General features: G+C 43.0%; 1 protein-coding gene across 1 annotated transcript in view; it reads right to left on the minus strand.

Annotated features, from left to right (window-relative positions):
- The window catches only part of LOC124777411 (galactoside 2-alpha-L-fucosyltransferase SEC1-like), a 50,502-nt gene extending 49,602 nt beyond the window's left edge, over positions 1 to 900 (minus strand). The window contains exon 1 of the mRNA XM_047252808.1: positions 734 to 900. Within this exon, the coding sequence (XP_047108764.1) occupies positions 734 to 777 (44 nt within the window). The 5' untranslated portion in view covers positions 778 to 900. The remainder of the gene's footprint in view (positions 1 to 733) is intronic.
- Between the last annotated feature and the right edge of the window lie 24,925 nt (positions 901 to 25,825).

Below are 25,825 nucleotides of genomic sequence, written 5' to 3' on the forward strand. Positions count from 1 at the left end.
GTATTTGGTGGAATAGAAAGAGAGTCCCGGAAGTGTTTCGTTGTCAGAGTATTGTCCCGAGACAAGGTCACTTTAGTGGGTCTCATAAAACACTTCATACTGCCTGGTACTAAAGTTACTACTGATGGGTTTCAGTCTTACAAGTCTCTGAAAGCTGAAGGGTTCGACCACGAATTCGTGAACCATTCTGTGGAGTTCGTTTCTTCGGATGACCCCAGTGGGTACACCCAGAATATTGAACGCCCTTGGAAACCTGTTAAGTCTTCCGTAAAAAGAGAAAGGCGTCCCAGACAAAGGGACGAACTGTACTTGTTCCAGTACCTATACTTCCACAACTTGCGATTGCAGGGGAAAGTGAACGCATGCGACACTCTGGCGATATTCTTGCGTGATATTGGCAGAGTTTACCCTGGCTATGGGAAAAAGGGAATTGTCCCTGTAGCATATAAATCAGTTGGGCTGTCACATGACGACAACACCGACGCCGAGTAAGGTAAGTCGTCTCCTTTTAAATTACAAGCATTTTTGTAACGCTTTTCTTTTGTCGTTGCTGTAGTGACCACCTTTAAACACAACGCCCGCCACAAGACTCGCATGATCGATTTACTATCGCACGTTCGATATGTATCGCCTGGACGCCGCGATTTCGATAGGCAATCATTCTTGGAAATTACCAAAAAACTGGTGAACGAAACAAACAAAACAACAATTAGTAAGGCTGTTTGCTCGTTACCTGAGAACGACGGGCAGGTGGTGCCTGCGCGCCCACTGCACCATCTGGACTGGCGGCGCCGGGGACGGCAGCTGGTACCACTCGTTGTGGAGCACCTGCTCCTCGCTGAGGTTGTGCCTCTGGCAGGGCGGCTGCCGCAGCAGCGCAGACAGCGGCGCGGCGGTGAGTCCGTCGAAGGCGGCGGACAGGCCGCGGCGCATCTCCTCGGCGACGGCGAGCCGCAGGCCGTGCTGCCTGGCGACGGCCCACGCGGTCGCGTACTCCACGGCCAGGTTGCCCAGGCGGCCCGCCGGCACCGCCACCGCCACGCCGGACAGGCAGCTCACCGGCGCCGGCAGCGCCTGTCGCCCCCCCTCCGGCTGCGGCGGCTCCGCGATCGTGCGGGACGCCTCCTAAAGCGGGAAACGCTCCGAAGTAATGTGCGTGCGGGATTTCGATTCCAGAATCTGAGGGTAGTCAGTTTTGTTTACCTCCTCCAAAAGATCGAGCTGTGACATGCAACTTCCTTAGTTAGTCTCGACACACTGTGGTAAGATTTTCCGTGAATGTGGATTTCGGCTGGTGTTGTGCAAGCGTGGACACTTAAGCAACTGGAATTTCATTTCAGTAACAATAAGAATGTAATACAATTACCAGAGAGCATGTGTAAGAGGAGGAGATTAGCGTTTAACGTCCCGTCGACAACGAGGTCATTAGAGACGGAGCACCAGCTCGTACTATGGAAGGATGGCGAAGGAGATCGGCCGAGCCCTTTCGGAGGAACCATCCCGGAATTTACCTGAAGCGACTTAGTAAAATCACGGAAAACCTAAAGCTGGATGGCCGGACGCGGGTTTGAACCGTCGTCCTCCCGAATGCGAGTCCTGTGTGCTAACCACTGCGCCACCTCCCTCGGTCATGTGTAAGACAAAAGAAACCAGCACTTCGCGTTCAGTTTTCCCTAACGACACCTAACATAATAACATAAAAAGCAAAATCAACTCTTTCCTCAGCCGGCCGGATTGACCGAGCGCTTCTAGGCGCTTCAGTCTGGAACCGCGCGACCGCTACGGTCGCAGGTTCGAATCCTGCCTCGAGCATGGATGTGTGTGATGTCCTTAGGTTAGTTAGGTTTAAGTAGTTCTAAGTTCTAGGGGACTGATGACCTCAGATGTTAAGTCCCAAAGTGCTCAGAGCCAACCAACTCTTTCCTCCTCCCAATAATAATAAAAACCTTAAAGAGATACAAATGAAGATACAATCAGAAAATCTTTAAATATCCAATACAAATACTTCACAACACTTACTTCGCTAAAGGGGCATTCACAAAGGAACATTCCCAGATGTCAATAAACGATCTTGTTGAAATTTGTCGGGTGTGTAGAGGAAACAAAGTAATGCAGTACGTATTTTTTGGCTTGTGCCAAATTTCACTTTTAAGAAGTAAATCACATCCCGAAATGTGACATGGCATATTTTGTTTGAAGGGAATATCTTCGAAACGATGATATATAAAAAAATGTTTCTCACATAAGAATTGATAAGAAATAAACTTTCTTAAAAACTGTATTATCGAAATCTGCAATATTTAAAATTTTACAAAGTACCCCACCACCATTAATTAATTTTGAAAAATCAAAACTTCTGTTACAACGTAAATTAAGGAAGCATTCATGTGTAATAAAGATGGTTCCCGAAATACGATTTTTGAAAACTAAGCTGAACATAATGTGCTGTCGGAGTTTTTTCAACATACCTAATTAAAATATCTAAAAATTCATTATTAGTGTAATTATTTATTTTACTTATATTTTTTTATGTGCATCTTCACTGATAACAGAGATTGAAGAGCCGCACTGGCGCCACCATTAGACGGGGACGGGAAACGGTTGTATCGTGAGTTGCAAATCCCCTACTAAATATTCACCCTTCAGTGCAACTCATTTTCCCAACTGCAGATGACTTGGCAGAGGCCTTGGTTGTAGAACTCTGCACTTTTGCTGCTCAGGAAACAATCCACCTTGAAAATCACCTTGTCGTCATTCTGGATACGTCTACCACGCAATGCTTTCCTCATCTGAAGAAAGAAGAAGAAGTAACTGGGCGAGGAGAAATAAGAGAGGGAGGAGGGAGGGAGCCGAAATTTGATAGCCTAAAGAACTAGCATTTGTGTGTTTCCTGTGCAGAACGAGCTGGAGGGGGGGGGGGGGGGGTTGTCGTGGAGCGGAAACAACCATTTGGACAGCTTGTCACGGCACATCGTCTTGACATCCTTGTCAGGAGATTTCCGTAGTATGGAAGTAGCGAAGAGAATGTTCTGCATCAACCACTACCCTCAGAGCCTTGTTGCTAACTCATCTGTTTCACTGCCCGAAATCAGTGATCGTTACTTCTTTGACGGGATAAAACGCTGACGTCATATTCTGGAGGCGGCGATTCAAATGCTCACCCGGCCTTCCAGATTTAGGTTTTCCGTGGTGTCTCTAAAACACTCAAGTTAATTTTTGGGTGGTTTCCTTCCCCAGTCGTTTCTAACGACATCATCGTCAACAGGATGATAAAGCATAATATTTCTTCGTTTATTTCTTTGAGATTTACAACACTTCTTTGAAAAAATTGGTATCTTTATTGTACATATACTACGGTGATCTTTGTGATCACTAAATATATTACGTTTTCAAACTTTGTAATATGCAACTCGATGGAAATCAATTGAAATGTTTTGAGAAGCGCGGGAATCAGAAAAGTCGAAACATTTTGTAAACTCTACAGGTAATATGATAGAAGTTCATTTTCTTTTTGAATTTTACCCGGGAAGATCATTTCATTGCGATTATTTTTTTGCGATTTTATAGTGGCTTTGAGTGAAAAACAGTGCCCTGAGCGATTGCTCATGCCATTTGCTATTCGTCTTCCACAACGACGCTATTTTGTTGGTTAAACGAATTCAGAGGGCAAATTAGTTGTAGATGATAGTCCGTCTACTCAGAAACAGTCGCTACTGAGATGACTTCGTTTCTAAGATCTATTAGCAACATTTTTGTAGTTGCTAATTACCACAACGTTCAATCCTGAAACGCAAAGTTTAAGTTTGAGTTCCTGGAAGAAATGGTTGACGGTTCATTCGGTTAGAGCAAAGTCGATATTCATCGGGTTAACTGAGGACGAAACATGCCTAAGTCTACTTGATTCGGAGACAAAATGTTAAACATGCGTCTGGATTTCCCTGAGAATGCTCATTGGGCAAAGATAATAGTATGAGATGTGACCAGTAGGTTAATTTACACTTGGTAGCTGCAAGCGTACACAGTGTTGGACGGTAACCTCAGATTGATATGCCGAAGCCCGCATTGCTAAGGTATTCAAAACAATTTTTTAAAAACGCTGAAGTCTGGCGGCCTTCGTATAATCTTGCGTCACTATGACAACACTGCTCATAAGACGCACTGTTGTCGAAACAAGCATAACTTAAGGTATCCTAATCCACCTTCTGCATCTAGTTTATTATTCCACAGGATCGCGTGTGATTTCCCTCTCTTCCGAGAAGACGATGAAACTAGGATTGTTTTGAGATCCGAGAAGTGGCTGTGTGTCTGTGAAGTATTTATGAACAATCTCCCTCATCACGTATTCACCAAAATGTCAGAGAAAATTTACGAGTCAATAAACGTTTTAAGGATGATTTCCTAAGATGTGAAGGTACAGATTCGAAAAGTAGTAATTTGCCTTGCTTTCTCAAAAACTTCGGATACTTTGCAGTCTTCTTCGTCTCAGACTGCTTCCCGGCAAGTTGCTGGTGAAACAGCGCTGCAAATCGGTTCCTAATGGCTCATGTTGCTGACCATGTCTGCAGTCAGTCAATACAGTTGAAACCTCCCGACTGTTTTCTTTTTTTTTATTCTGTCTGAAATTTAGAGCAACTTTAGCTCCAACTCTATAAAATCGACGTATTTTGTAAACTATGTATTTTTATGTGCCTATAAACTGTTGTGCACCTTAAACTCATATACTAACCGGTGACTAAACAGAACCTAATTTGAACTGAACTGTAACTGGTCTGAATGCAACTTGGATTTATATTAAATGCACAACTGAAGTAAAATTATCATCTGGCGCTAATCAAAATTTCCACTTACCTCGCGTCTTGACAACATTGTTGCAGATTTCTCGAAAGCACAACAGCAAACAGCAAGCAGGCAGCGGCTAAGCAGATTTCAGTTTCTAAATGCATATTCAAACTGTTGCATGTGCGATGAGTGATGATAAACAGAGGGGTGGGGAGAGTAACTATTCCTATGAAGAGATATTCCAAGGCAACGATTTTAGAATGACGTATTTGTTCAAAAAAGACAGAGTAAAACTTCGTGTGATCTTCACATATAACATTGAAATGAACAATAGTATGTTTAACAAAGTTAACAATGATTTAAAGAGGGTACAATGTTAACAGAGAATTTTTTTAAAAATCAAATAGCTTAATCAATTAATATGTTAATGCATGAGTCAGGGAAGTGGGGTGATGTTTCTCGCAGGACTGAGTAAGTTAAGCAGATGGCAATAATCATTCCTAGCTGTGGTCCAGTGCTGCAGTCTTACCTCAAACTTCTTCTCTTCAAAAATAATGACATTATTCAAAATGTATATTCTCTTCGTTTTCTAATGTATTCATCTTACTCATCGTAGCTGTCCTATACAGTGTCCTTCATCTAACAGATACTATCACAAGTCAACATAGCACTACTGAATATGTCCGTCACCTACCACACTTCAGCTAGGAATGTATCCGACTGCGTAGTGGTAAAGACTGTGCCACGATAAGACCAAAGATTGTTTAACATTAAAGTAACTTGCTCTCTCTCTGACGTGCACATCGATAACATACAAAAACCAAAATGACATGACCACCTTACTCAGTCAATCTGACACATTTAAAATGTATTTGTTTGCGACTACAGTTTCGAACATGTTTTAGTCTGTGCGGTCGTCGCAAAAAAAAACTCTAGCTACTGTAAATATCTCACCACGGTGAACGAACTTGAATCGTCGATCTGTTTGGCAACTGCGCCCATCTCCACTGAAGCACAAGATGTGGTGACAAATTTCGTTTTTCATTTGCGCAATATCTGTACTGCGAGTGGTCGACATTTTGAGAAGTTCAATACTGATACGATCTGTACAGCGTACAGCGGCATTTGTTACTCGCTTTTGTAACTACTATTTCGAAACTTCTGTACAAAATGTTTATAGCTTCCACAATAAATATACCGTCTGCTGCATTCTTCCATTCATCTTTATTATCATGTTATTTAATTTCAAACTCAGGGACTCCTTTGTCGTAAACACTGTACATGCCTAAAGTTTGCGTAAGCAAATCTAGCTGAAGTCTTTCAAATGGACACCCATTCGCCACTTGAAGTTCATACTTGCTCACTAGGTCTATTGCTTCAAATCGATTGCTTCAAGAAACCCTGAGAGAATCATACGTGTCTGTCAAGCGAAAGAACTACGCCGCACGGGACGGCTGCGCGGTCTCGTCACGGTTGCCGCGGCTCCCCCGTCAGAGGTTCGAGTTCTCCCTCGGGCATTGGTGTGTGTGTTGTGCTTAGCGTAAGTTAGCATAAGTTAGATTAAGTAGTGTGGAAATCTAGGGATCGATGACCTCAGCAGTTTGGTCCCACAGTCTTTACCGCAAAAAAAGAACTTGATGAATATGGACTACGGCCTCTACGGCTGTTGTCATTTGCATTAAGCTAGAATAAAATTCTTAAAAGTACCAAGAATCACACAGAGAACACTAATTTAAGCTTGTCTATCGGTCCTCCTCGCCTTAGAACGTCTATCTGACGGTTATATTTTTCTGTTTTTTTTTATGCCAGAACGGATAGACGGTTCTTTTTTTTATGCGGCTCGCCACAGATTCCTCTCCTGTGCCATCCTCTTCATCTCAGAGCAGCACTCGCAATCTACGTCCTCAATTGTTTGCTGGACGTATTCCAGTCTCTGTATTCCTCTATATTTTTCATCGTCTACAGTTCTCTCCTGTACCATGCAAGTTATTCCGTCATGCCTTATTCTGTCCCTCATTCTTGTTAGTGTATTCCATGTATCCTCGGAGATTCTCCGGATACATTCCTAGCTGAAGTGTGGTAGGCGACGGACGTATTCAGTAGTGCTATGTTGACTTGTGATTGTATCTGTTAGATGAAGGATACTGTATAGGACAGCTACGGTGAGTAAGACGAATACAATAGAAAACGAAGAGAATATAATCTTGAATAATGTTATTATTTTTGAAGAGAAGAAATTTGAAGTAATATATAATATATAATCCTGAATAATTTTATTGTGGTGTCACCGTCAGACACCACACTTGCTAGGTGGTAGCCTTTAAATCGGCCGCGGTCCGTTAGTATACGTCGGACCCGCGTGTCGCCACTATCAGTGATTGCATACCGAGCGCCGCCACACGGCAGATCTAGAGAGACTTCCTAGCACTCGCCCCAGTTGTACAACCGACTTTGCTAGCGATGGTTCACTGACAAAATACGCTCTCATTTGCAGAGACGATAGTTAGCATAGTCTTCAGCTACGTCATTTGCTACGACCTAGCAAGGCGCCAGTACCAGTTAAGTTACTATTGATACTGTAATAATGTACCGTCAAGACCGACGTTCACCATTAATGGATTAAAGTTAAGTATTCCACCAGCTACGTCCGTTTTTTCTAAATTCTAATTTCCTTGTCCTGTTCCAGACCTCACGCCAGCCTGCGTGAGCTAAAACGCGTGCCTTTCGGCTTCCTCTTGTAACCCGGTGTTGGGTCTCCTGCCAACCCACAACAGTTATTATTTTTGAAGAGAAGAAATTTGAAGTAAGACTGCAGCACTGCACAGCTAGGAATGATTATTGTCATCTTCGGAGAATCTCCGAGGAACTTCCACATTCCTTACCTAGTCCATCTAATTTTCAACTTCCTTCTGAAGTTCCAGATGTCAAATGCTTCGATTCTCTTCTTTTCCGGTTCTCCCACAGTATATGTTTTCCTACCATACAATGCTGCGCTCCAAATGTACATTCTCACGTATTTCTCCCTTAATTAGGGCCTATGTTTGATACTAGTAGATTTCTCTTGGCCAGGAATGCCCTTTTTGCCAGTGCTAGTCTGCTTTTTATGTCCTCCTTGCTCCGTCCCTCGCGGGTTATTCTGGCACCTACGTAGCATAATTCCTTAACGTCATCTACTTCATAGTCACCATTCTTGGTGTAAGTTTCTCGCTATTCTACCTCTCATTACTTTCGTCTTTCTTTGATTTACTCTCAATCCATATGTTGTACTGATTAGACTGTTCATTCCATTCGATAGATCCTGCAATTCTTTTCCAGTTTCACGGAGGGTAGCAATGTCATTCATATCCTTTCACCCTGAATTTTAATCCTGTGCTTGAATCTTTCTATGATTTCCTACATTGCTTCTTCGATGTACAGATTGAATAGTAGGGGCGAAAGACTGTATCCCAGTCTTACACCCTTTTTAATCCGAAGCACTTTGTTCCTGATCTCCCACTCTTGTTGTTCGCTCATGGTTTTTGTACATATTGTATATTACCCGACTTTCCCTACAGCTTACCCCTACTTTTCACAGAATTTGAAACATCTTGCACCATATTACGTTGTCGAACGCTTTTTCCAGGTCGACAGATCCTATGAACGTGTCTTGATTTTTCTTCAATTTTGCTTCCATTATCAACTGCAACGTCAGAACTGCCTCTTGGTGCCTTTACCTTTCCTAAAGCCAAACTGATAGTCATCTAACGGATCCTCAATTTTCTTTTCCATTCTTGTGTATATTATTCTTATCAGCAACTTGGATGCACGAGTTGTTAAGCTGGTTGTGCGATGATTCTCGCACTTGTCGGCTCTTGCACTCTTCATGATTATGTGGTGGATGATTTTTTTACCAAAGTCACGTGGTACATCACCAGACTCATACAGTCTACACACCAACGCGAATAGTCGTTTTGTTGCCACTTCCCCCGATGATTTTAGAAATTCTGATGGAATGTTATCTATCACTTCTGCCGTATTCCATCTCAAGTCGTCCAAAGCTCGTAAATTACGACTCTAATACTGCATCCGCTATCTCTTCTAAATCGACTCGTGCTTCTTCTTCCATCACATCATCAGAAAAGTCTTCCACGTTATAGAAACCTTCAATGCACTCTTTCGAGCTATTCGCTCTCTCCTGCGCATTTAACAATGGAATTCCCATTGCACTCTTAATGTTTCCACCCTTGCTTTTAATTTCACTGAAGGTTGTTTCGATTTTTCTATAAGCTGAGTCAGCCCTTCCGGCAATCATTTATTTTTCGATTTCTTCTCATTTTTCATGCAGTCATTTCGCCTTAGCTTCCCTGCACATCGTATTTATTTAATTCTTAAGTGACTTGTATTTCTGTATTCCTGAATTTGCCTCAACATCTTTGTACTTCCTTCTCTCGTCAATCAGCTGAAGTATTTCTTCTGTTTCTGACTGTTTCTTCGCAGCTATCTTCTTTGACATACGCTTTTCTTTCCAACTTCTGAGATTGCCTTTTTTAGTAAAGGAGGAAGAAATTATTGTTTAACGTTCCGTCGACAACGATGTCATTAGAGACGGATCACAAGCTCGGATTAGGGAAGGATGGAGAAGGAAAGCGGCCGTACCTTTTCAAAGGAACCATCCCGGCATTTATCTTAAGCGATATAGGGATATCACGGGTTTGAACCGTCGTCCCCAGAATCCGAGTCCAGTGTGCTAATCATCGCGCAACCTCGCTCGGTCCCTTTTTAGAGATGTCTATTCCTCTTCAACTGAACAGCCTACTGAGTTATTTCTTATAGCAATAAGTCTCAGAGAACTTCATTCCTTAGTAGTTCCGTATCCCATTGATTCTTCCTGACTCGTCTCTTGAACTTCAGCCTTGCCAATGGAAAGATCATCACGACACTTTCCCACATGTCCTGTGGGTATACATTTTGTGTCTTTAACGCAGTGGTTTCCATTGCCTTCTGCATCCTCATGCCGTTGATAATTGCTGATTGTTTCGCCCAAGGGAAGTTTGTGTCCCACCCCAAGCACAAGAAAGTGCTCTGAATCTTTGTCCGCTCCTCCGCCCTCTTTGACACGGCCGTTGGCAGTACGAGGCCACCATTGCTGATGACAGTCAGGCCTATGCAAAATTTAAGCAGTGGCAGGGTTCGATCCTGGGGCTGAGGACGTTTTGATTACTAATTAACGATATGCCCCTAGACCACGGGCGCTAAGAACTAACAGCTTAAAATTAAGGTAGGAAAGGATGGAGGAAAGGCGGAAGGATAGAGTTTAACGAATCGTCGATGACGTCGCAGTCGTACAGTTGGACGATGAAGCGGCAGGATTTACACTTTCGCTGTGTTGAAAGAATTACGACACGACAAAAATAAGTCGTCGGATGTCATTGCAGCTTAGAACACGCCACCTGCGGGTATGAAAGGATTAGAGAAGCAAATCTCTGTGGCAAGTACACCGGCCACCAAAGCGCTTTCGTGTTTCCTAGTGTTGTTACAAAGCCTACTAGAGTATACAAGGGCGTGAGCAGCGTCAGGTGAGTGATCACTATGAAGGACAGGGCGATGCTGCGTATTCGTGACAGCGAGTGTTACCACCGCGTGACCGACTTTGAAAGGGGCATCACTATGGATCTCCATTTGTCCTGGTAGTCGAATAGTGCAATATTAAGAGCTGTAGGGCAATCAGATGTGACAGTGACCCGATGTTGGACTGCTTGGGATTGTGAGGAGAGGCATACTCGCCGTCAAAGTTCCAGTCGACCACGCCTGACCACCACAAAGGAGGATCACTGCATTGTGCACCAAACATGTCGCAACCCGTTCACACGTCCATCTGATATCCGAGAACAAATAACGGACTCCCTGCAACGTTCGTGTGCCCTGGACTATTGGTCGAGACCTTTACTTCTTTTTCCCCCTAGCAACACCCAGACTAGGGAAATAACGTCCTGTGTGTATGCTGCCGTTGACGCCACATCACAGGCGGGTACGTTTGGAGTGGACCCGTGACTGGGAAGCATGGACTGCTGACGAATGGCGTCGCACTTTGTTCAGCAATACATCGCGTTCCACGCTACCCCGGATGATCATCGTCGGCAAGAATGGAAACGACCTGGGGAGAGGTCCCATTCTTCCAATGTTTCGGAGAACCACAGCGGTGTTATTTCCGACGTCATCGTGTGGGGAGGCAAACGGTATGTCTTCAGGTCACGACTGGTAGTGATTGAAACAACTCTGACGGCACAACGGGATATCAGAACATCCTACGTCCTCATATGTTACCTCTCAGGGAACAGTATCATAGTGCCATTTTTCAACAGGGCAATGCTCGCCTACATATGACACGTATCTTTAGAACTGTCTGCGTGATGTTGAGATACTGCCGTAGGCAGCAAAATCTCCAAATCTGTCTCTACTGATTACGTGTAGAACAGACTGTATTGATTAGGTGTAGAACCAACTGGAATGTCGTCCCCATCCCGGTGCTAGTATCCATTGTATCCAGTTGAGTGCCATCTTGTCTCAGGAGAGGATACAACAACTATATAAAGCAACTTCATACTGATGAGAAAGCCCACATGGTCAAGTTCTTTCTAAATTTGACTCAATGTCGTAATCACTGAAACGTATCCTCTGTACACGTGAAATTTCAATTCGTTTGGTCTTTCCCTTCTGGGTGCTTCACTTTTTCAGTCAGGCGTGTATCCCGACGTTCAGCTTATGTGATATAGCAGCTGCAAGGATTTCGTAAGTGAAGGTAGTTGGAGAGAGATTCAATCTCATCTCCTTGGTACGAGTCAAGCGTCTTATCCACTATGGAAACACGTAGGAAAGATTATAGTTGAAGGCCAAATCGACTACGAGGTGTGTGGCTAAGGAATTCGGTGATGGACTTCTCAGCGGTATCATGCCGACAGCTGCCGTGAGTTAGTTAAGGAAACGACGAAAAGGCTTAACCATGTCCTCCCGAAAGCGGGTCCAGTGTGCTGACCATTGCTCAACGTCTCTCGATCTTACCCTTTTTTTGTGGAGAGACAATTACGATTTGGATCTTGGGGATCAGGTTTGAAGACATGACATATACACGGAGTGCTAGTCAAGACTTTGCGCAGACGACTGTTTCTGACACACTGCATCTACAACGTAACTCCCCCACAGACTTGCGAGTTGAACAGGCGCTCCTTCGTGTTGCCACAGATTACGCTCGAAATTGTGTTCGATAATAGGCACCGAATAAGGCGCAAGAGTATGGTTTCTCTCGCCTTTCCTGTGTGACCTTCTCCGTTTTTTTCATTGAGAGGTCTATTGGCAGGCCAGTAGCTGATAAAGTGGTTTGGAAACAGACGTTCCACAGCTACTTTGTCTTTATTTATTTATCTTTCGTCCTTGCTGCTAGTTTCGCGGTCGTATCCTCATTTTCAGGCAATCCCAACTTGGTGGTTTGGAGGATGGCACAGGAATAATTACTTGAAAATGTTCAAGAGAAAGAGCTTTAGAAATTGAGTAAGTCAGTAACTCGTTGGTCCACCTCTGGCCCTTATGCAAGTGATTACTCGGCTTGACATTCTGTCCAATGGGCGCGCTAGACCGTCAAAATCCCGAGATAGTTGAAGGGCCCTGCCCATAATGCTCGAAACGTTCTTCATTGCGGCGAGATTCGGCGACCTTGCTGGCCAAAGTAAGGTTTGACAAGCACGAAGGCAAGCAGTAGAAACTCTTGTCGTATGCGGGCGGGTATTATCTTGCTGAAATGTAAACCCAGGATAGATAGCTACGAAGAGCAACGAAACGGGGACTTGAGAACGATTGGGGCGTTATGCGCAGGCTCCTCCAAACATGTCGGGATTTTGGCGATTTAACGCGCCAGTTGGACACAATTTGGCTCGATGTCTCACGCGAGAACATCTAACATCTTGTCAATCAATGCCAAGCCGAATAATAAGGGCCAGAGCTACACCAAAACGTTCATTGACTTACTCAGTTTGTGAAGCTCTTTCTCTTGAATAAATCATTCAACTTTTCTGAAATTGTAACCATTTATTCGTCTGTGCATCTACATCATATCTATTGATTTCCATCCAATTCGGATGATTCCTTTTTTTCCTTAGGATGTATTAAAATCGCTTTTCCTAGAAACATGACCAAGAATAGACAGCAAAAGAAACATCATTTCTGGAACACTAACACTGCGGGCTCCGAGAGCCGAAGGAGCTTAAGGAGAGGCATACCGAGCCCAAGGAGAAGAGACAACAGCCGTTTCCTAGAAAGACAACCCCACCGCAGCGGAGATAGCCAGAAGAGGTGGTTGACAAGAAGAAATCGCTGCATTCACGCGGACAAACATTCCATAGAAGTTAGGTCTGAAATAATTACAAGAAGCTTATCAGCGCTAGGATCGTATGAGACTGTGTGGAAAGAAGACACACGGAACCGCAGCACGTTAAAACCCGACAGCCAGGGAGACGGCGAAACGAGCGTTCGAATGTGAATCTGCTCGCATACGCTACAGGTCACTGCACAGCGCAAGGTGGAGGGTATTTCGAAACATTGTCAGACACCCCAGGCCCTGTTCCACTCAGGAGTGGACCGTTAGGAAAAATGAGTCACTAAGCCGCGGGACGCGCCCTAAGCTCTCTTATCTTATTGTCTTGGTTCTTGGGCAGGATACGAGAATGTAAACGGCAGGACTGTTGCACAATGCACATCGAGTACTGCCGCCAGGTTTCTCGAGAACAATGTCTTTCTTCTGGAGATCGCTCTAAATTTGCCCAACAGAGCTTCTTGTGAAGAATATTGTCTTTCTTTCGAAAAACCCTAAGTTTCCTGAGCATCTGCGTTAAATTTTCGAATAGACTGAACCGAACTTTGGCGATCCTAGCATTGCGTCTCTGAATTCTTTCGCCGTTTTCTCTAGGCTCACTTTCTAAGGGCCTTAAACAATTAATTAGTAGTCTTCAACTGTCGCACTAGCGTGTTATTTGCGATTTTCTGAATACTCGTACATACTTTCTACCTTCCCAGAATCTTCTCATTGTTTGCTGATTTGTAGTAATGATCCTATATATGTAAACGATGTTACAGGCGCCAAGAGGTTACCACTAATCTTTTAAGTGGATACAATACGGTCTTGTCTCTTGTTTATGACTATTCTGTTGCATTTATACACGTCAAATGCAATTCTGTTTCCTTTAAAGCGAAAAAATGTCGGCACGTTGATTGTGTTTGCAACGTCTATGTGTCGAAAATGATTACCGAAAACCACCTTAGCTGTACGAGTATTATTATACATTTATCGTGCTACAATCGGTTTCGTTCTTTGGACATCTTCAGGTTGCCGAACTGTAAGTAATAACGTAAATTGTCTAAAATATAGAAATAAAAACTTCAGGAGCCAAAATCGCTAATTATTAACTTTATTTCTGATGACCGGTTTTGGTTATCTAAATTGCCCATCATCGGATTTTAAGCAAATACAATCAGTGTATCTCCTTCGTATGTACATTGCGTCACATCATAATAAGTCATTCCAGAAACATTTAGAACGTAATATACCGGCATGTCAAGTACAGGGTGACACAGAAAAACCGGAACATTTCCGAAATCTAATAAAACTAGAAGCGATGGAGGAAAGAAATTGCATTCATAGCAATTGAAAGCTTACAACTTGGCCATTTACGAAACATTGATGGCATTTATCATTTTTTTTAAATTACGTCCTTTAGATGGCGTCCTCCTGTACGAATACATTCGCGAAATTTCCTGTTGAGATTCCTCAATGACCGCTGTAACATCTCAGCTGGGATACCGTGAATTCTCTGTTTTAACTCATCTGGGGTTCTTGGTCGAGTCGTGTAGACTTTGCTCTTGAAGAAGCCCCACAAGAAAAAAATCACAAACGGATAAATGTGGCGATCTAGGGGGCCAGGGACTGCTACCGAATCGTGAGATCACACTGTTACCAAACAATTCTCGCCCATATGTATTCCATTGATTGCCGTACAGTATGTGATGTCGCTCCGTACTGTTGAAACCAAGCTTCTTGAACGTTTGGAAGTTGTTCATTGTAGGTGTGGAAAGTTCGTAACATCTCTACGTAACGACCGGCATTGAGATATTATGTTTCCCTGTTCATTTGCGAAAAAATACGGTCCGATAATCCCATGTGATGAAACACCACACCATACGGTCACTTTACTAGCGTGTAAATGGCGCTCATGAACGTCATTAGGATTTGTGTTTGCCCAGTAACGGTAGTTCTGTTTATTCACATAACCTGTGAGATGAAAATGTGCCTCATCTGACATCCACAACTTGTTTAGAAATTCATCGTCATTGTTTGTTTTGTTTTCATTTGTTGAAAAAACCCCTATCGTAACTGGTAACCGTTGTCCTTCAATTGTTGCACCATCTGTGGTTTGTACGGATGAAATTTTAAATCAAGATGAAGAATTCTGCGAACACTCTCCCAGGACATGCCAACCACTGCTGCTTGCTTACCAATTGAACGGCGTGGGCTCCGTAAGACAGACTCGCTTACAAAATCAATGTTCGCTGGAGAACGCACACCTCTTGGTCGTCCTGTTGGTTTCTTCTTGAGGGCAGATCCAATCTCTTCAAAGTCATTAATCCAACATTTTATCGCGTGTTTCAACGGAAAGGCATCATGACGTGCTAAATTATAAAAACGTCGGAACTCCGTCTGCGCCGCTACCAACTATCATTGTTTTTATAAAACATTTTTACGGCTAACGCACGCTGGTGTCCGTTCCACTGATCCATGATTACTGAAACGGCGGATTGTTTAGTCGATAACTGTCACGAACTGTGCTGCCATCTGCCCATGGTTGCCACTACTCATTTCAAACATTCCCGTTATTCTGTGTCACCCTGTATAAAAGAAGGTTTACATAAAATGTATCGATTACACAAGCTCATGTTCACACAACGGATGAATGAAAACTGCCGGCCGCGGTGGCCGTGCGGTTCTAGGCGCTCCAGTCCGGAACCGCGCTGCTGCTACGGTCGCAGGTTCGAATCCTGCCTCGGGCATGGGTGTGTGTGATGTCCTTAGGTTAGTTAGGTTTAAGTACTTCTAAGTTCTAGGGGACTGATGACCACAGCAGTTGAGTCCCATAGTGCTCAGAGCCATTTTTTGAATGAAAACTCTTGCCCATACAACAGGTGACTGAAGACTTCATTCATCTGCTGTATGAACAAGAGCTTGTGTAGTCGGTACAACATGCATAACATTTTATGTAAGCATTGTTTTATACCTAACATGCGTATGTATCACGTTCTTTATGATTCTGGAATCATTAATTATGACGTCACGCTATATACTGCAAAAACGAGGAAAATTCATTGAGGTGTACTTGCATAAGATCCGGTGATGGCAAGTTAGATTGCCGAAAACTGTCATCGAAAGTAAAGTTCTTGTTAGGAATGCTAGCTCCTGAAGTTTTTACTCCTATATTTCATATTATTCTAGGTCGGCTCCATACATGAGTATTAAATAAATGGTCTGATTGTTGTATGTAATGTTAAAGACAATCAGATCATTTATGTCATGACTTCACCATAGCTCGGTAACCTGAAGATGTTTACAGAACGAAATCGGTTGTAACACAACAAATGTATAATAACACAGATGAGGTGGTTTTTATTTATCATTAACATTAGTGTCAGCTGTGGGGTCAATATTATCAAGATTATTTTCTACGTACCGTAACTACTCGTAGTATTGTGATATAAAAGAAGGCATGAAAAATCATTTTTTCTTCCTCTTCTTTCAGACACAGGGTAATTAGTATTACAATCAAAGAGTTTATTTCTGTCTCATCTTGCACGCTGAACGTAAGGACGGTTGTTTTTCAGCGCAACTGTTATTTTTGTTTCATGACGTGTCATTTACAGCAAGAAGCACGATGGAGGGCAGAATGAGACAGTGATGATACTCCAGAACGGCGGTACTTTCATGAAACTAATCACTATGCTTATTTATTAGAAATAATGCAGCAAACACAGTCGCTTCCGCCGCTTCTACAATGGCGGCGGAAATACAGCCGAGTCGCTTTGATATTTGCCGCGACCTACCAAACAAATAGCAGCGGAACGCTGAGAGGGATGGTACGTGTTGTCAAGTCTTGTGGTTGTTCGCATTTTGCATCGCCTGACCGGAAAGCAGTTGTATACCCAAAGGAGTACTCGATAATGTCAACGAACTAGCGTCCGCTTGGCCGCATTAATGAAAAATTTTGAGTTGAGTCATTTTTTTTTCCTTTTTGGATCCATCCTATATTTATTAAACCTACAGCTGTTCTACAGACTCCACAGTGTGTGCCGGAGGGTACTATCATTTCCCCTCTTTCCTGATCCATTCGCGAATGTTGCATGGGAGAGCCACTGCCAGCATGCATCCACGTGAGCTTCAGTTCGTCTTACCTTCCCGTCGTGGTCATGTCGTAAAATCTGTGTGGGAAAAGGTAATATATGAGTTGGTTTCTCGAACGTTCGCACTCGGAATATAGCAGAAAACATATCAGTTGTGCTCAATGGCTCTCGTGCAGAATCTGCAACTGGAGATAGATGAGCATCTTATAACTCTACCTAACTTGCTAACAGAACCTATGAAGAGGCGCGCCGCATTTTCATTGGATTTTCTCTACTTCCTCTACTAATCCTACCTGACAAGGATCCTAGAGTGACGAGCAGTGCTCAGGAACCTGTCGAACGTGTGTTTAGTATCTCATTTGTTTCATCAGGCATCAAATTTTCTTAAAATTGAATACTTGCCTGTTATCTGGTTTACCTACAAATAGTTTTATGTAATCATTCCACTTTAGGACGTGTCGGAAGATTACTTCTTTACTGTTTCCAATGATGTTGTGGCTGTTGTGTCAGTCTGAAGACTGGCTTGATGCAGTTATACACATGAGTTGACGCAGAGAAGCCACTGCATAACTACCGCAACTTACATCCATTTCAACCTTGTTAGTGTATTCGAACCTTGGTCCCCTCCACAATTCTTAGTCCTCTATACATTTGCTCAGGTTTTTTCTTTTTTTCCCAATTCCATTCAGTACATTTCCATTATTTTTGATCTACCCATCTAATCTTCACTTCATTTACTCATGTTTTTTTTTTCTTTTTTCGCAATTCGATTCAGTCCCTTTCCATTATTTTTGATCTACCCATCTAATCTTCAGATTACTACTGTAGCACCACGTATCACAAGCCTACATTCTCTTCTTCTCTGAACCACCTATCGCTCAAGTTTCACTTCCGTATAGGACAACAGTCCAGAGTAATACCTTCAGAAAAGACTTCTTGACACTTAAATTTATAGTCAAGATCAACAAATTTCGCCTTTTCAGAAAAGCCTTTCCTGTTATTTCTAGTCCACTTTTTATATCCCCTCTACCTCGGCCGTCATCAGTTACTTTGCTGCCTATATAACAAAACTCATCTACTTTTACTGTCTCGTTTCCTAAACTAATTCCCTCAGCATCGCCCGAATACATTATATTGCCCATGTTTTATTTTTGTTGATGTTCATTTTGTAACCTCAAGACACTGCCCATTCTGTGGAGCTGCTCTTGCAAATCATTTGCCATCTCAAAATTACGTCGTCAGCAAACCTCAAAGTTTTTTTTTCTTCTTCTTGTACTTTAATGCGCTTTTGAAATTTCACCTTGGTTTACTGTAATGCTTGCTGAATACATAGATTGAATAACATTGAGGATAGACTACAACCCGGTCTCATTCCCTTCTAAACTGAAGCTTCCCTACCACATTCTTCTGTTCTTATAACTGCACTCTGCTTTCTGTACAAGTTGTAAATGACCTCTCGCTTCCTGCATTTTATCCCTACCACATTTCGAGAGTAAAAGTTTTGTTTAAATACACTAATTCTATAAACGTAGCAAACAATCCCCACAAATACCTTCAGGAAAGACTTCGAAACATTTAAATTTGTGTTTTTTTCGCTGTTGCCATTCTGCTTCGTCCGTATTTTGCTACTTTGCTGCCAAATATCTAAACTCGTCTAGGCTATACTACTTTTAGTGTTACCTCACCATCACCTGATTTTATTTTACTATCATCGTTTTAATTTTGTCGATCTTCATCTTACTAGAGGAAAAATGCTCCTATCGGAGCATAAAAAAATGAGAATACGTTCCTGTTTATTTTAAGGTCTCTGGCTGAAAAATGGGATACCAGCTGCCTCATTTTACCTTCATCGGTACCTTTAAAATTTTCCCCAAAAATGTTGGCACGAGAACATATTCGCGCCTTTTTTTTTAACATGCAACTCACCTCAGACTATCAGAAGCTCCACTAGCTATAACTCACTCCCTCCCGCTAGTCCATCGCTGTAAGTCGCTCATACTCATCCACTCCTAGTCGCCCTTTCTCATACGCTTATTCGGCCCAACTCATTGCCATTATCTCTTTGTGTCTCTCTCTCACTGTCTCCTGTGTCACAGCATTAGTCCCCTTCGTTCTGTCATACTACTACCGTTTCCTCTGTCACTGTCTCCCTCTTGCTTACTCTTAATGCTAATATCTCATTCCTTTCTTCCTATTGCTACTGTCTCTTCTCACTTTCACTATCTCTCTTTTCCTCGTTGCCTCTGTCATATACTCTGTGTCTCTTATCACTGCCTCTCATCCACTTCCACTTTCTCTTTCTCTTTGTTCCTTCCCCCTCCCCCGCTGGCACAGTCTCCTTCACTCTTCCTAGCACAGTTTTGTCACTATCAGCTATATTCCACTGCCACTGTGTCCCTCTCTTTCTGTCACACTGCTATTTCTACAACACAGCTACTGTCTACTATCTTCCACTTTTTATTACTTTTCCATCTCTTTGCCACTGCTACTGTCTTCTTCTCTCTCAGCGTAAAAAGGCGCAAATATGTTCGCAAGCCAAAATTTGTGGAAATTTTCTTAGAGGTGCTGAGAAACGTAGATTGACACTGCTGGTACACAGCTTTTCAGTCCGAGTCATTTTAATAAGCAGGAACATATTCGCATTTTTTGTTCTCCAATAGGAGCATTTTTCTACTGGTTCTCTTCTTTTGGCTTCTGCGCCAGGGCATGTAACTCATACAAAAAGAAATAACGCAAAATTAATTTAACACCTTAGGTCAACCACGACGTGGAAAAAGATTTTGCGTGTTCTTCAGTACTAAAAGACAAGATCTCCAATTGACAGTGGAGACACTTTACAGCATATTTCCCGTGCTACGTCACTGCAAAAAATTTGTTTTCGCCTCACAATGGACTTAACGTATTTTACGTGTAAAAGTAGGGTAACTCTGAAGCTCTGTATCTCGGAAACGAATAAAGATATGAAGTAAAGTTTCAAACTTGGTCTAGATCGGGGTCTTAGAAACACATCATAAAAATTATATCAATTTTCGGAATCTGTGGCTGGGTTTTGGTATCCAAAATATAAATTTTTGGAGTGTTTCTCGATAACAGATGAAGAGTTTTGAAAACGGGGAAACGGCTCTTCTGGATAAAGGCCTAGAGAATATACCTTTAGAATATGAAAATATTAAAATATTTAGTTTCACCTCATACCGGATTTTACGTTTAAAAGAAGGGTAACTTAACATCTGTATCTTGGAAACGGATAAAAATATCACGAAAATTTTCGTTCGAGGTCAGCCGTTTGCTGTGCATAGCCGTCGTGGAATCCTCGGCTGGGTTTTGGTCCGCTGGTGATGTCGAAAATATAGTAAAAAGCCCTTTTCGTGAGTTTATCCGAGGGACCGCCCATGAGCTAATGGTGCCGCCGTAATTCCCATCAAACCTACAGCTGACCACATCAAATGCAATAAGAACCAACCTATTTGCTCCATTTGCCTAAGCAGGAAGAAGCGTGTAATATTCACACTGTGACCCTGCACTGTAGGATAGTGACACTAAGACGACCCCTAACCAAAGAGCTATGCAAAACAGTTGATCCTATCTTTTTATTACCAATAGAGCCCGACGTATGAGCACTGGAAAATCCCGTTTTTATGGGCGGCGTTTTGGAACGTATTAGATACGCATGCATGCCGATAACCTCTTTTTCAAGAGAATACTCATTCCATTCAGTTGTTTTTCCGATTCCTTTTTGTCCCTGACAGAATACCACTGTTATCGTCAAATCTCAAGAGTTTTTATTTCTTCTCCCAGAATTTTAAATCCCTTTCCAAATTTCTCCTTAGTTTTCTTTACTACTTCCGCAATGTACATATTGAAAAACTTTCGGGAAAGATTGCAGACCTGTCTCACTCCCGCCTAAACTACTGCTTCCCTTTCAAGTCCTTCGACTTTTATAAGTGAAATCTGGTTTCTATACAAGTTGTAGATAATCTTTCCTTCCTGTATTTTATCCAATGTTCCATTCAGAATTACAAAGTGCACTGTCAAGTTAACATTGTCAAAAGCTTTCCTAAACTACAAATGCCGTAATGGACGTATGCTTCTAGGCGCTTCAGTCTGGAACCGCGCGACCACTACGGTCGCAGGTTCGAATCCTGCCTCGGGCATGGATGTGTGTGATGTCCTTAGGTTTAAGTAGTTCTAAGTTGTAGGGGACTGATGACCTCAGATGTTAGGTCCCATAGTGCTCAGAGCCATTTGGATTTGGACGTATGCTTTTCTTTAAAGTGCCCTCTAAGATAAGTTGGAGGATTGGGACGCCTGTTCTGACATTTCTCCGAAGCCAAAACTGATCTTCCCAGAGGTCAGATATCCGTTCTTTTGTAAATAGTTGGTTCCTGCATTTTGTAACCATGACTATTAAACTGATGTTTTGGTAATATTCAAACCTGTCAGTGTACTTGTCTTTTTTGAAAAGAGAATGATTATACTCTTCTTTAACCCTGAGGGTATTTAAGCTGTCTCATTTCCAATGCTTTTTGCCAGTATTATAATCCAACAGTAACGGTTTTATCCAGCTACTTACGCGCAGTACATTACACTTACAGGGCTTGGACAAAAATATGGCAACATGGTCAGAAATGCTTGCTTGAACATAAATACAGTTGCCAACCAGACCCGTGGGTTGTGCGCCGTATTGGACAACTAACGGCATCTGTGCAATGACCTCAATACGTTTCAAGTGTCAGTCGTGGTCAGAACAATGTTCTGTGTAGTTGTGGGCACATTATGGCAGAGCTAAGCGAATTCGAATATGGCCAAATTCTTGGTGATCGTATGGTGAGTGTTTTCGCAAGAAAGGAAGCCGAAGTGTTTGGTGTTTCAAGAGGCACCGTATCGAAGAACTATGTCGCATACATGGAAAGCGGAAAATCATCATCCACTAAGTCACAACGCAGACAAAAGTGAGCGTTAAGTGACAGACGATAATCGAAGAGGATTGTGACGGAAAGAATGGGGATGACAGCTGAAACAGTCACTGCAGAACTGAAGGGAGCTCCATAGGCATGGTGTTTAGAAGACGAACTGGAATCCCAAACCAACTCGTCTGTGATACAAATGCCCATAACAGGAAAACGGGGTGCCGAAGCCATAAAACGTGGACTCTGGATCAATTTGATCATGTCTTGTTTCGTCCCAAGAGTGAAACATGGCAGTGGTTCGGTGATGATATGGGCAGCCACATCGTGATATTCGTAAACCTCATGGTTACTCTGCAAGGTTGCACAACTGCCAAGGACTGTGTGACCATTTTGGCTAATCACGTGCATACCATGAAACAGTTTGTCTCCCAATGGTGATACTGTGTTCCACAGAATCCCTGTTCACAAAACTCGCATCGTCCAGTGCTGGTTTTGCGAGGACGAGGATGAATTGCATCTCCCCTGGCCGTTACCAGACAGCGTTACTGAGCCTTTCTGGTCTACTTTGGAAAGGAAGGTAAATGACTGTTGTCCACGTTCATCGCCTTTACCTGGACTTGACACTATTTTGCTGGAATAATGGTGTAAGATTCACTAGTAAACCACACAGAATCTGTATTTAGTCATTACGAGACGAATGGTAGTTATTTTGAACACCAATAAGTTTCGTACACAGTATTAGGTGTGGTAACGTGATGAGTTTTTGGTGTTTACATATGTTTCTCCACCCCTTGTATTTACGTTAAGGCTCCACTGCTACTCGCGGTACCTGTCGTCGATCCACGGGTTTTCCTGCATTTCGATACAATCTTTTGGTGATCCAACTTCGTTGATACACAACAGCGCCGTCCGCGAACAGCCTCACGGAGCTTCCAGTCTTACCTAAAAGATATGCGATACACGGTGTAAAACAGTGCGTATACAGATTTGTAGAGTTACTGAAGGAGATAAACAGAAACACTTTTCGTTATGTGACACAATTGTCACAGGTGCACCGTTTCCTCACGAGAGGTCCTCGAACTATTTCAGCTGGGCTTCCATTACGCTAACATTCAGTTGTTTCGACTGCTTCCTATGCAACACACATGTGTTAACGTACCGCTGCAATGCCCCTGCGACGGCCGGCCGATGTGACCGAGCGGTTCTAGGCGCTTCAGTCTGGAACCGTGCTGCTGCTACGGTCGCAGGTTCGAATCCTGCATCGGGCATGGATGTGTGTGATGTCCTTAGGTTTGGTAGGTTTAATTAGTTCTAAGTTCTAGGGGACTGATGACCTCAGATGTTAAGCCCCTTAGTGCTTAGAGTCATTTGAACCAATTGAACCCCTGCGACGTGGCTATCGTCACCGTTGGCGGCGCAGTTTTCCTGTGTACAAGTCTTTGAGAGCAATAGAGACTGACCAATTCAATAAGCATCAGCGTATGGGTGGCCCAAATGTATTTCGTGGACAGAGAATGCAGTTCACCTTTGATGTTTCTGCTGTGTTTGGAGGCAGTACATGGTCCACCTTGGCTGTTGTATGCGGAAATCATGCTGACTACGGTGGCCTTGAAGCTTTCCCTGATGCAAACATTTTGGCTTGGAAGACGTTGAGTATAGCGGAGAGTACAGGCCTACTAGCTCAGGTTCCCTATGGTACACAGCTCACTTCCATCGGTGTCTGCGTCCCTGGATAAACAATAACGTTATTTTGTTTATGTTATTTTGTATTTACATGAAAGTTTCTGCTGATGTTCACAGGTTCTCGATGGCTGATTACGCTCTAACGAATTTAGCTGACATGTGTCTTATTTATGAGGAGGCACAATGCAACAGTCGAGCAGCAAGACGCTTCTGCACAGAACGATATCCGGGGAGGATGTTACTAAATCATTTCACATTTCAGGGCCTGTCACACTACGAAGACTTAATCACCGCTACGGTCGCAGGTTCGAATCCTGCCTCGGGCATGGATGTGTGTGATGTCCTTAGGTTAGTTAGGTTTAAGTAGTTCTGAGTCTAGAGGACTGATGACCTCAGATGTTAAGTCCCATAGTGCTTAGAGCCATTTGAGCCTTAATCACCAACTTCATAAAACAGGATCCCTTTGACCAGACCGACGGGAACTGGTAGACCTTCCAGTGCGCGAACTGTTCAGTTTGACGAAGCTGTGTTACAGCGAAATGCAGACAACCCCAGCAACAGCACATGATCCACAGCTAAGGATCAACACCAATGTGTGTGACGTCCTGCAAGAGACGGGCAGGCATACATGCAAGTATGCAAAGGTATAAGATCTGTCACCTGGTGACTTTCCGTAGTGCGTGACATTCTACCAATGGTCACTACACCTTATGGTAAACATCCCCAACTTCCAAACACGTGTCATCAATATCGACGAGGCTGTCTTCACAATGGACGGAATATTCAACAGCCACAATAGCAGTAACTGAAAGTTGGGAAATCCTAGGCCGGCCGCGGTGGCCAAACGGTTCTAGGCGCTTCAGTCTGGAACCGAGCTGCTGCTACGGTCGCAGGTTCGAATCCTGCCTCGGGCATGGATGTGTGTGATGTCCTTAGGTTAGTTAGGTTTAAGTAGTTCTAAGTTCTACGGGACTGATGACCTCAGAAGTTAAGTCCCATAGTGCTCAGAGCCATTTGAACCAGCCAACCATTTGAACCATTTTTTGGAAAATCCTGAAACACCTCATGTGTTCCACCATTAACAGACATTTACCATAAATTTGTGGGCTGTTATTGTTCACGACCATCAGACTGGGCTGTGTGTTGTACCCAACACGCTCGGTGGAGGAAATTAGCGCATCTTTCTCCGTGAAGTATTACCGAAAACGCTGGAGAATGTCCCGAGAAAAACAACGATTACGGTCCCAGCATGACATACTCCCGCAACGCTTTTCCGTTGATGACAGAGAACATTTGGACACTCTTTACCCCAATTATTGGTTTGGGAGGGAAGGGCCAACTCCGTGGTCATCACGTTCTCCGATGTCACTCTAAGGGATTTCTCTCTGTGCGGGGTGGGGGGAAGGGGGAGGAAGGGGGAGATGATGGAAGTTTGGTGTACGAGAAATAGACACTCTAGACGAGCTGGTTGCCCGTTATACTGAAACACAGTTATTATTCGTGAACCACCTGCCTGCTTTGAGCGTGTTAGACAATCATTAGCTTGCTGATGTAAATGAATATAAATCGACAAAATTTACATCATCTCTAAAACAAGATTCATCACACTACAGTTTCAATAGGAATACAGAACTTCGCATCTGTTGCAATGGCTGAGCGGATGGACTGACGGTTTACGAGCGTTAAGGACGAGCGTTTGATTCTAACTGTAGTCAACTGTCTTTTTTATTTAAACCTGTGCAGGTAATATTTTAAACTTTATTTCGTTACAAATTGTGCAGTTGTGGGCTTTTCTAGGTTCCACAATCTTTCAACAGATTCCATTTTGTAATAGTCTAATCTTTAAACAAACAGACAAATGGTCATACTAAAAATATTGAAAATGGGTGGATTTATTTGTAATTACCACCAACTGGTGTCTGTATAGTTTTCAGCAAAGAGAAACGTTATCTGCTGATTGGCATATTTTTTTAAGTTATGACGCCCGGTTTACACTAGCGAGTGGGAGTGCTTTCCAGTATCTGTTGTTTCCAGTTTAATAT

Source organism: Schistocerca piceifrons, chromosome 2, assembly GCF_021461385.2.
Source record: "Schistocerca piceifrons isolate TAMUIC-IGC-003096 chromosome 2, iqSchPice1.1, whole genome shotgun sequence".
Lineage (NCBI taxonomy): Eukaryota > Metazoa > Arthropoda > Insecta > Orthoptera > Acrididae > Schistocerca > Schistocerca piceifrons.